The sequence below is a fragment of the Salmo trutta genome, chromosome 25, assembly GCF_901001165.1.
Source record: "Salmo trutta chromosome 25, fSalTru1.1, whole genome shotgun sequence".
In the NCBI taxonomy this organism is placed as follows: domain Eukaryota; kingdom Metazoa; phylum Chordata; class Actinopteri; order Salmoniformes; family Salmonidae; genus Salmo; species Salmo trutta.
In genome coordinates this window covers 35238121-35250620 of record NC_042981.1, presented here as the reverse complement: position 1 = coordinate 35250620, position 12500 = coordinate 35238121, and the positions used below count along the sequence as shown (strand labels likewise).

Sequence of the window (12500 nt, the reverse complement as noted above, 5' to 3'; positions counted from 1 at the left end):
GGAAGCGAAACAGATTGAAAGGAGAACTGAGAGATTGCGCTGCTCCATATTGGCTTGGATTAACAATGCAGCGTGCAGCAGTGTGCATATATCTATTGAGAAACACAGAGCAGCCATAACAATACCACCTCCATTACAGATTGTAATCTGCCCTGCTGCCACTTCTTTTTTGGAGGATATGGGAGAAATGATAGTGGTGCATGTGGAGAGACTCATCTACATTTCTGAGAAGCCAAGAAAAAGGAGAAGAAAAAAAAGTGTAATTTCGTCCTCCTATCTAAAGATGGCACTGTGGTTTAGGACGATGGCGAGAATCCTAAATATTCACCCAGTTTAATTAGGCCAGCGCTATTACACCCAGTGGAATTGATTTAATTGTGCTCCTTGGGCCAAGAAGGGAAACAAAGACCATCTCTTTGACTGTGGACTCACATGCCCAACAGAGAGACAGAGGAGGGAGGCTGACATACTAACACTTTTAGAAGGAAGCTAGCACAATGTACTGTATCTCTCAGAGCTCCAGTCTTAATTGGACTTGAGGGCTCTGTCAGGAAGGATCTGGGGTGCGGGGGGTGAGAGGCAGAATGAGTTGTAGAGAAACCTGCCAAATGTGGTGTTTTGGCACGTCAGGGTAGAGACCATACATGGGGGAGAACTTCTCACGTCGCAGACAGTCTCGAAAGCAGACACAGGCTACTGTGTTTTTTTCTATATCATTTATAGAGTTCTGTGTTCAATTGGTTTGTTGCAGGTCATTTTAAATAGAATATTTTACTGTATATCTAGCATAACTTATTCACGCTTATAAGCAAAGGTGGTGGGACTCCTGCTTTTGTATTTTCTCACACAAATACATGCACCCTTACAAAAAAAACTTCACATTTGCAGTTTCACATGTGAAATTTGCATTTTAAAATTGCATTTTCACATGTTTCACATTTTGAGTGTACATGTTAACACCACTTCTTCACATGTGAGGAGAATAACATGTGAAATGTGCATTTTCACACGTGAAAAACTTTCACATGTGAAAATCACATTTGTCGTTTCACATTTAAACAAAACTTCACATGCGAAAATCTCACTGTCACATGTGGATTGCAAGTTCACATGTGAAAATCAATCACATGTGAAAATCTAATTTGCAGGATCACATGAAAGACAACTCCAGACTTGAAAATCTCACTTTCGCATGTGGAATTGTAGATTCACATGTGGGGTTGAAATAATGTTATTCTCCTCACATGTGAAAAGATGGTGTTAACATGTTGCAGGAGAAATGTTTCCACCGGTGGAATAAGGGTGACCACATCTAAAAAACCCAAATGCGGGACAAGTGAATGAGTTTGCTGGACATTCGTGGAACAGTGGACAGAATACATTTCTTTGGGGCAGGTAAATAGATCCCATTCAAATGGCAACTTAGTTCTGCTGTATGAAGGTCAATGCCTGTTAAAGGGGCAATTATTTGTTGCTATATCCATTCTTGGACTTATAAATGATTGATATGCACTCATTGATTCTTGTAGAATATAATGTATAAAGGCCTCATGAGCTTAGTTCAACTGTTGTACCCCATCAGAACCCAAAATATAAGCTTGTTTTACTCCAATCTTTGTAAAGAAAGTAAACGTAAACAAACACAGTCTAGCCTTGTGTTACTATATGTTGCAATCCTCTAGTGAATGAATCCTCACCCCAAAGTATTCATAGCAAAACTAAATAACGCGAGAGCAAATTAATGGACGCAAAAAAAAGAATCGTCATTTTTTATGTTATCATGATGAAATAAAATGCCTCCTTCTTTTCTGGAATTTTCCCTCTTTGTTATGGTACCCTGGCCTTTGCTTGCTGCCTTTTTTCCATTTGCAAGTTTTGGCACATTCATTCTAGCAACATCGCACCCTGCATCCTACTGCTGGATTGCCTCTGAAGCTAAGCAGGGTCGGTCCCTGGATGGGGGGACCAGATGTAGCTGGAAGTGGTAAAAAATGGCAAATACAAATATAAAAAATGTACATGTGAAACTTAGCACGTGTGCTGAAAACACTGTCTGCCTTTTGAAAATTACATCAACAAAAAAACACATTCATGAATGATAGTTTAGTTTCTGTCATTGCATCATTTTGAGTCCTGATCCTCTATTTCAGGGCATTTATCTCTGGAATGAGGTGTTTTGGAGACAGGGTGTTCCCATCCAGCCCCTGTGGAGCCATTGACAAACTGCCATTTTCACAGGGTCTGTGTGTGAGAGACAGCGCCAGCACAGCTTTTAGCCTGTGACTGAGATAGCCCTGAAGGTAATGGCAAATGGCCCAAACAAACCTCAAATGACAGAACTGAGCTGCTCCCGAAGAAAATTGCCTTCGCTGCCAAACCATCTCTCTATTCCAGGTAACCAGGTTTGATCTAGCACTACAAATTCTGTTTCAGGTAGCTACAGTCATCACATAAGTTGGAAGAAAAGCAAACGCTCAAACAAACAAATAAATAAACCAGTCAAACGGATGAAACAAACAAAGATCAAAGGAATGTGAACAGAATAATATATTCTAAGTTCTGGGACAGGCTTGGGATTTAGTTTGTATTTTGTTATGTAGAATTGTATCACATTTCAATTCCCAGTATGCAGACAAAAGTATCATTGCATGCATTTATTGCCTTACTATACTGCATATACAGTATACTGTATATTCAAAACTAACCGTTTCGCAACTTAGACCATAGCAACTCAGACATTTACATTACTTTGAAAAAAAAACATTCTAATATGTCTTGGTGTATCAAAGGATTAAATAAAGACATCTCACCTTGGCCTTGACTCTGCTCCTCATACTCCTCCTCATACTCCTCCTCCTCTTCTTCCTCCTCTTGTACTCGGTCCTCCTCTTCCTCTTGTTCCACCTCTACCTCCTCCGCCTCTCCCTCCCCTCTCTCCACCTCTCCTTCTTCCTGCTCCATCTGTTCCTCATTGTCCTCCAAGTATCCCTCCTCTTCCTCCTCCTCTACCTCCTCTTCCTCATCTCCCCCATCCTCTACTCCCTCCTCCAACTCCTCCTCTCTATCATCCATCTCCACTGTTCCGTCTGTCTCGTAGCTCTCCTCCCTAGTGGAGTTGTCCATGTGGGTTAGGACGGGTCTACTCTTAGGGTCTGTCTCCAGCGGTTCCAGTAAGGGCTCCAGCACCTCCAGGGCTTCCAGAGGCTGTCTGTCCAGTGTTTTCCTCTTCTTGGCCAGGGGGCAGCCGTACACACTGCAGGAAACAGATAAGACAGGAGCCATTAGCGCTTAGCCACCAGACCCAAAACTCCATATCACCTGGCTTAGTGGCTGGCTAGTGGCTAAGCTAACACAATACACTAGCTCTGGTGCTGACTATGTCACTGGTCCAGCACACTGCCCAGCTGGCTATTTACAGATTAAAACACTTTTGGAGAGAACATTACAAAACACAATAAAACACAACTGCAGCACAACGCCGCAAGGTGTTGAATGTTGTGACGCTTTCTCGCTGCAGAACAGATCTAAGATAAACCCATTGCTCTGCTGAAGGGCTTTGTTTTTGGCACCAGAGAGAAAGTGAAATCAACGTTTTATGAACAGAGCACTAATCGTGCCCATAATCATTCACTATTGTGTAATTACATTCTAATTGCTCTCCTTTGCTTGGTTTACAATTACAAGGAGGAATTTCTTGAGATAAAGAGAACAATGTGGTCTCCGGGAAATTCATATTATTCTGAACGTAAATCTGTGGACCACATTTTATATAATATATTACGTAACGTTAGGATACATTATGAATGGAATAGTGTTGTACAATATTATATGAATTATAGGACATATAGTTCATACCGGTACCCCCTGTCTATAGCCTCGTTATTGTTATTTATTGTGTCACTTATAATTATTATTATAATAATTGTTTTTATTTTGCATATATTTTGTTACTTACTATTTTGCTAAAAGTCTACATTTTTGGTTAAGGCTTGTAAGCATTTCACAGTAAGGTATACACCTGTTGTATTTGGCGCATGTGACAAAGATAATTAGATTTGATACTTATTACACAGGCGTACAATAGCATACAAATTGGATGATGTAACTTATCATATGTTTTGGAGGACATATGATACGTCTTTCTCTGAGACCAGGTTGCTTGTGTGCCATAACAACATAGGATAATTATGGGGAGAACAAAAAAAGCAAAGGTGAATTTGTGTAGCAGGATAGGTAAATTGGGTTAAGTTTAGAATAAGGGTTGGGGAAGTCCACTGGGCAAAAACTGGTGGAATATAATTTTTTCCCACATTATTTCAACCCCAAAAATGTATGTGATGACGTGGGAAACTAATTGGATTTGTCATCAACGTAAGGGCATTTGGTATTTTAAACGTACAGATTTTTTAAATATCGGCTTGGTACTATTTGCAAAAGTATGTGGTAAAATTTCACAACTCATAGTACAAAACTCAAAACAGATCATCAAAAAGGCTGTTTTTTAGAAACGTTAAGCACATTTTCTATTGACACACAAAATCACACAGTAACTTTTTTCATCAAACCTAATCAGTGTTTCATCTACAAATATCTTTCATATAAAGTAATTGCCTTTCACAATGCAATGCTCACAGTTCTTTTCATATGATTATTTTCTCATTAGTTTAAATACATTTGACCATCACTTAATCCAACTGCGCTTAATGGTTAATCACTTAACCGTTTGGTAAACCTATAGATTTTCAACTGGTTTGTCTACTATAAATGGATTTTGAGAACTAGAGGAATAAAACATATGTTTGTAAAGTATAAATATCTAAATTACATGTATGATACATGATGACCATAATGACAACATAATGACTACTCGTTATTGCTAATTGGTTTCACATAGTGGTAACCACAATTGGTCACCATATAAAAGGGTGTGTGTGAACACCTGCAATTTCTTTCAACATGGAGCAGGATAGACAGCGAGGGAGGGGAAGAAATCAAAGAGCTCGTGGACAAGGAGCCCGTCAGAGAGGTGGGCATGGGCCCCATCAAAGAGGTCAAAGAGATGGGCATGGGCCCCGTCAAAGAGGTCAATTTGTGGGCACGGGCCGCGTCAAAGAGGTCAATTTGTGGGCATGGGCACCGTCAAAGAGGTCAATTTGTGGGCACGGGCCCCGTCAAAGAGGTGGACATCAGAGAGAGAGAGGCGGACAGCAGGGAACTGTTGTGTCTAATGAAGTCCGGGTCATCGTCGTTGATCATGTGGTAAACAGAGGCCTGACCATGGCAGAAGCTGCCAGATTAGTTCACCTCAATCTGAAGATCAACTGTCAATACGATCATGAGAACATTTCGCCAAGTATGGCTGTCCAAAATAAAACAGGCCATTAAAGAGAACAATGACACCTTAGGCAATGTGGCATCCATCAGCCTACCAACAATCGCCAGCCTTTTGAAGATGCACCAGGTAACTTTGAAACACATTTACCTGGTGCCTTTTGAGAGAAACAACGACCGGGTGAAACAACTGCGGGCCGAGTATGTTCAGGTACAGCGCTATATACTGTGTTACTGTTACTATTAATGCACATGCTATTTCACAATGCCATATTGTAACTATACTGTAGAAATAACTCCCCAAAATATATTTTTGAAGGGTGATGGTGCTTGATGCTGCTGTGAACCATCACAAGAATATCTTTGTTGATGAAGCGAGCTCCAACCTGGCCAAAACTCTGGGCCGTGGGCGGAAACTCGTTGGCTAACTGGAGGATGTCCAAGTGCCTGTACAACGTGCGGGAAACGTCTCCATGTGTGCAGCCATCTCTGAAGATGGTGTGGTAAGATGTAGGCCATTACTTGGATCCTACAATGCTACACACCTCGTAGTGTTCCTCATTGACATTGAGCAGGCCTTTCAAGGTGAAGAAGTTGACCTATGTCATTGTGTGGGACAATGCCAGGTTCCACCTAGCAGAGGTGGTTCGGGCATGGTTTCGGTCCCATCCCCGATTCGTGACCCTATATCTGCCCCCATACTCTCCTTTCCTCAACCCTATTGAGGATGATTTTTTTCAGTGTGGAAGGTGTACGATCGACATCCCAATGAGCTTGCCACCTTCCTGGCCATGGATGAGGCATGCGACGACATCAATGCAAACCAATGTCAAGCTTGGATTCGCCATGCCAAAAGGTTTTTTCTGAAGACATTCATTGATGTGGATGAGAATTTATGGCCAAATGCTCAAGACAGGCTTGATGCAAACTAATGTGCGCTAAACTTTTTTTACATTTTCATTTCATTTGTTTCATTTAATGTCTTACATTTGACTACAAACAGTACACCTATGTTGCAATTATGTCAACAACAACAAAAAAAGAATTGCATGAATAATTGTAGAGGATGTCTTCATTGACCACACCTTTGATTACACATTGGATAGATGTTATGGAAATGATAGATTTTCGGTAAATCGTGTTGGATAATGTAAGTGTATTGCCTAAAGTGAAAACTGTAATTTACAGTACTGTAGCATATTACTTTCAACACTTCTAAGGGAGATTTGAAATATGTACAGTATATTACATTGTTTGCTATTGGATTAACTGGTAGTCAAAATGACTAAATTGAAAATATATCACTATGTTGTGTTTTGGTGATTAAACCAATGTTCTCATTACATTTCACAATAAACGTATATTTTGAATCAATGGCTGTGTGGTGAGAGATGTTTAAAATCCAAATGAACGCACAATGACACATTCTGAATGAAAGACTGGCTGCGTAAGAAGTGTGACCAGTTCAATGACATGGTGAAATGTTGTTTTCACGTTGGATTAACGTTAGTCGATAACTCAACCAAATGTAACTCAAAACTAGACGCTGAACTGACGTCTGTGCCCAGTTCTACAGCTCTCAGGCGTGACTTTAACATGCAACATTTGGATTGCAAGATGGCCACGGATTACACCGACCCATCCTCCCCGACCATCCTCCCTACTTTCACTTCGGTCTGAAGTAACTAGACTGTTAGTAGGTATCGTACGTCTTGGAAGTCCTCAGAAATACGGAACGCATGTTTCGTATGGTTCTAAGGCCAGGCTGATTTAAAAACAAAGAGATTAAAACAAATAATCACATTCCTGGGTTATAAATTGTTTATTGAGCTGACATTGTCTGACTCTTCTGTACCGGCTGCAGCCGTGTACGTTGTTGTATCATCGTCATTGGGAAAACAGAATAATCAGAGAGATAATTCATTGAATCTTGCCGAGGCACCTGGGTTTAACTGTATTCTCCTGGTCCCCTTGGCAGCAGGGGACACATTTTAATCTGATAATCTGATAATCTGTGTATTCGCCCAGACTATTGATCACAGGAGCCTAATCCGTTTCCCTCATCAAACCATGGGGAGTCTGGGGGCGATACAGGTCTCTGTGTGTGTGTTTATGTGTGCGTGTGTATGTGCATGAGTGTTAACACGTGGCACCCAACCCCTCTTTCAAAAAAATCCAACACGGACAGGGTCCCAATGATATCAGTGAGACAATGTGGTTTAGGTTCCACGCAGATCAGTGCTCTATGCTGGTAGGTAACAGAGTCGGTGTGAAAGCCAAAACAATTGGTTTCTACTTCTAATAATGAAAGAAGCTTTTGTTAAATTCAATTTTCCTCCAAGAGTTGCTGATACTCCTCTCTACTAAAGTTAGCTCCCCATGTCATGCACATTAGTGAAGTAGCGGCAGTGATCCTTTCCCTTTGCATAGCTAACAGAGTCCGACAGATTTCAGGCATGCTTAGTCAGAGGCAACTGAGCAGTGAAATGTCCCCGATTCCCCTTCACAAAAGGCCAGAGTTTTTCTCCCTCCTCACTCAGCCCAAAATAGGTTCTAATGTGAACAAATAGAGAGCATTAAATTGAAGGTGCCGAGTAGTAAATTGATATCAGCAGTTATTATAGTCGGTGGAGGCGTTCTGTCTTGGGCATCTCAGAGCGGATGTGGCACCTCTCTGAAGCCTCCACCACTTGAGGTCAGGGAGGTGCTGTTAATACGTAAGCATCATTTCTTAAATTGGTGGAGAACTGGGTATTTTGGTTGACTGCAGCATGTTCACTGTGGACCTCTTAGCACTGTTTACTCGTCTCTGAATTGCGAGGGCGCACTGACTTGCTGATCTACCTCCCTCCCTCCACACACACATGTTTCCCATACACATGTTTTATCCCCACAGCCCAAAAGGAGCGGGTGTCCATCACTCAGTCAGCGTCGAGCCCAACTGGCAGACAGCCTCAATCTCAGCAGGCCCAGGGATTACTTAATAGCCTGACCCCTGCACCCACACACAGGGCCTCATTTCATTAATCTAAGCTCACACGAAAACTCATTCCCTGCCTGACAGCCCTGCAGGCTCCTGCAGGCCTGGCGCCTCTCTCCAGGGTGGGGGTTGAGGTGTGGAGGGGGGCAGAATGGGGGTTACTGAGTACTCTGATCAATAGTGCTTGTGACCAAACATCTCAAAAGCACATTAAAATGCCACTCATCCTGGCCCAGTCCAGAGCCCCTCCAAATAAATCAAGGGCGTATCCCAGCAGGATACGTACTGCCAAGCAGCCAGCCTGGCGGGGAGGATAGGTGAGTGGGAGGGAGGGAGGGAGGGAGGGAGGGAGGGAGGGAGGGAGGGAGAGGCAGAGGGAGCTGTTGAAATTCATCCCGCCCTCTGCTCAGCTTCCATTGCTCACCACACTGTCTGTCCAGCTGGGTTTTAGCGATGAGGCAGTCCTTGCAATGCAGTACCCTGATAGAGGTGCTGTGTGTCTCTGCTTAATGTGCTACAGCTCACTCCATGACAGGCCTTCATGTGTTTTCACCTGAATCACTTTTCAATACACAATCTCTGCGGTACTGCTAATTGTATTGAAACACTCAGCAAATGGATTGAGGTTAAAATCACTAGATCTTGTTTTTATCAGAAAGATTCCTAGATATAGTTTTTACCTGGCCCATAAAAGGGGTCAATTAAACCACAAGTGTTTCCATTGTTACATAATGTTCTGTTCTACTACTACTGCAAATATGTCTCAGTTGGTCCAAAAAAATTCTCTCCTACTTAAAGAGTTAATTTCAATATTCACCAACAACTTTATGAATGATCTCCAAATGCCTCTTTATTCCACTAGTTAACATGTTGACAACTAAAATAACTAGGATGTGACTTGTAGCCTACTCCTACTTCTGAGTTGTGAGGTTGTTGTGACTGTGAGAGGTGTGTTTGGCCCGACACAGGGAAGCTTATCACTAACCCACAAGAAGAACAGGAGCCCTCTCTCTCTCTCTCTCTCTCGCACGCACACACACACACACACACACACACACACACACACACACACACACACACACACACACACACACACACACACACACACACACACAACACAACACACGTTCCTCAGCTCAGCTTTTTTCACCAGGCAGCAGAGTAGAAGTGTGTTTGGTATGAGAGGCAGCTATCAAAGGAAAACATACCCTTGTGTAACAAGAAAGCCACTTATTTTTCCCTTGTATTTTGAGAGAGCATCCTCAAATCCACATGAGACTGGATGAAATGCATTTAACTAAAGTGGAACAAGTGGCCAGTCAAATAACGTTAGAAAAACACTTTGTCGATGTTGAAGAGAGACAAATTGGAATGTTAAATCTGGTAAGAGAGCTCAGAGTCATGAATAAGCGTCCCTAATGTGTGTGTTTGAGTGTGTGTATACGTGTCTGTGTGTGTGCATGTGTGCACTTCAAATTAACTCAAATCAAATCAAATTGTATTGGTCACATACACATATTTAGCAGATGTTATTGCTGGTGTAGCGAAATGCTTGTTTTCCTAGCTCCAACAGTGCAGTAGTATCTAACACTGCAGTAGTATCTAAAACATTTCCCAACAATACACACAACTCTAAAAGTAAAATTATGAAATTAAGAAATATATAAATATTACATTGAGCAACGTCGGAGTAGAATAGAATACAGTATATGCATACGAGATGAGTAAAGCAGTATGTAAACATTATTTAAACATTATTAAAGTGACTAGTGTTCCATTATTAAAGTGGCCAGTGATTCCAAGTTTATGTATATAGGGCAACAGAGTCTAAGGTCCAGGGTTGCGTAACCGGGTGGAAGCCGGCTAGTAATGGCTGTTTAACAGTCTGATGGCCTTGAGATAGAAGCTGTTTATCAGTCTCTCGGTCCCAGCTTTGATGCACCTGTACTGACCTCACCTTCTGGATGATAGCAGGGTGAACAGGCCGTGGCTTGGTTGGTTGATGTCCTTGATGATCTTTTTGGCCTTCCTGTGACTTTGGGTGCTGTAGGTGTCCTGGAGGGCAGGTAGTTTGCGCCCTGTGATGCATTGGGCAGACCGCACCACCCTCTGGAGAGCCCTGCGGTTGCGGGCGGTGCAGTTGCCATACCAGGCTGTGATACAGCCAGACAGGATGCTCTCAATTGTGCATCTGTAAAAGTTTGTGAGGGTTTTAGGGGCCAAGCCGAATTTCCTCAGTCTCCTGAGGTTGAAGAGGCACAGTTGCGCTTTCTTCACCACACTGTCTGTGTGGGTGGACCGTTTCAGATCTGTACGCCGAGGAACACTTTCTCCACTGTGGTCCCGTCAATGTGGATAGGGGGCTGCTCCCTCTGCTGTTTCCTGAAGTCCACGATCACCTCCTTTGTTTTTGTTGACATTGAGTGAGACGTTATTTTCTTGGCACCACTCTGCCAGGGCCCTCACCTCCTCCCTGTAGGCTGTCTCATTATTGTTGGTAATCAGGCCTACTACTGTTGTGTCGTCTGCAAACTTGATGATTGAGTTCGAGGAGTGCGTGGCCACGCAGTCATGGGTGAACAGGGAGTACAGGAGGGGGCTGAGCACGCTTGTGGGGCTCCTGTGTTGAGGATCATTGAAGTGGAGGTGTTGTTTCCTACTTTCAAAACCTGAGGGCGGCCCGTCAGGAAGTCCAGGACCCAGTTGCACAGGGCGGGGTTCAGACCCAAGGCCCAGAGCTTAATGATGAGCTTGGAGGGTACTATGGTGTTGAATGCTGAGCTATAGTCAATGAACAGCATTCTTACATAGGTATTCCTCTTGTCCAGATGGGATAGGGCAGTGTGCAGTGCGATGGCGATTGCATCGTCTGTGGATCTATTGGGGGCAGTAAGCAAATTGAAGTGAGTCTAGTGTGTCAGGTAAGGTGGAGGTGATATGATCCTTAACCAGCCTCTCAAAGCACGATGACAGAAGTGAGTGCTATGGGGCGATAGTCATTTAGTTCAGTTACTTTTGCTTTCTTGGGTACAGAAACAATGGTTGACATCTTGAAGCAAGTGGGGACAGCAGACTGGGATAGGGAGAGATTGAATATGTCTGTAAACACTCCAGCCAGCTGGTCTACGCATGCTCTGAGGAGCTAAGGATTCCGTCTGGGCCGGCAGCCTTGCGAGGGTTAACATGCTTAAATGTCTTACTCACGTCGGCCACGGAGAAGAAGACCCCAAATCCTTGGTAGTGGGCAGCGTCAGTGGCACTGTGTTATCCTCAAAGCAGGCGAAGAAGGTGTTTAGCTTGTACTTGAGCAAGACATTGGTGTCTGGTTTGCCCTTTGTTGTCGGTGATTGTCTGTAGTCCCTGCCACATATGTCTCATGTCTGAGCCGTTGAATTGCGAATCCACTTTGTCTCTGTACTGACATTTTGCCTGTTTGATTGCCTTACGGAGGGAATAACTGCACTGTTTGTATTCGACCATATTCCCAGTCACCTTGCCATGGTTAAATGCGGTGGTTCACGCTTTCAGTTTTGCGCAAATGCTGCCATCTACCTACAGTTTCTGTTTTGAGTAGGTTTAAATAGTCCCAGTGGGTACAACATCTCCTATACACTTCCTGATGAACTCAGTCACCTTTATTCTCAGAGGCTACCTGGAACATATCCCAGTTCGCGTGATCAAAACAATCTTAGCACGGGTACTTCCTGTTTGAGTTTCTGCTTATAGGAAGGGAGGAGCAAAATGGAGTCGTGATCAGATTCCATGCGTGTTTGTGTGTACGGGCGTCTGAATGTGTGTAATCCCAGGTGGGTGACAGTGAGTGTGTGAAGGAATGTGACAGTGTTACACAGCAGCTTTATTAGCAGTCATATTAAAGCCTGTTCACAGCGGGGGCCGAGATTTTGCCACTCATTAGCATCATGTGATATTTGTCTCCCTGACACTGGGATGAGACTGCTGCTGCACTCACATAGCTTTAACTCTCTCTCTCTCTCTCTCTCTCTCTTCTCATCTCTCTCTCTCTCTTTCTCTCTCTCTCTATCCTCTCTCTCTCTCTCTCTCCTCTCTCTCTTCGGGTCTTGTTCAACAAAACAATTCACAATTCACCATCCCATGTCTGTCTGCTTTCCTCTCCTTTTCTCTCACTCTCTCTCCTTCTCTCTCCTCTCTCTTCTCTCCTCCTCTCTCC

The 12500-nt window shown here is 43.2% G+C and overlaps 1 protein-coding gene across 2 annotated transcripts in view; it reads right to left on the bottom strand.

Moving 5' to 3' along the window:
* Window positions 1-12500, bottom strand: part of LOC115162486 (myelin transcription factor 1-like protein) — a 111897-nt gene that overhangs the window by 46621 nt on the left and 52776 nt on the right. For both annotated transcript variants that reach the window (XM_029713825.1, XM_029713826.1), the window contains exon 6: window positions 2811-3253. In XM_029713825.1, the coding sequence (XP_029569685.1) occupies window positions 2811-3253 (443 nt within the window). The remainder of the gene's footprint in view (window positions 1-2810; window positions 3254-12500) is intronic.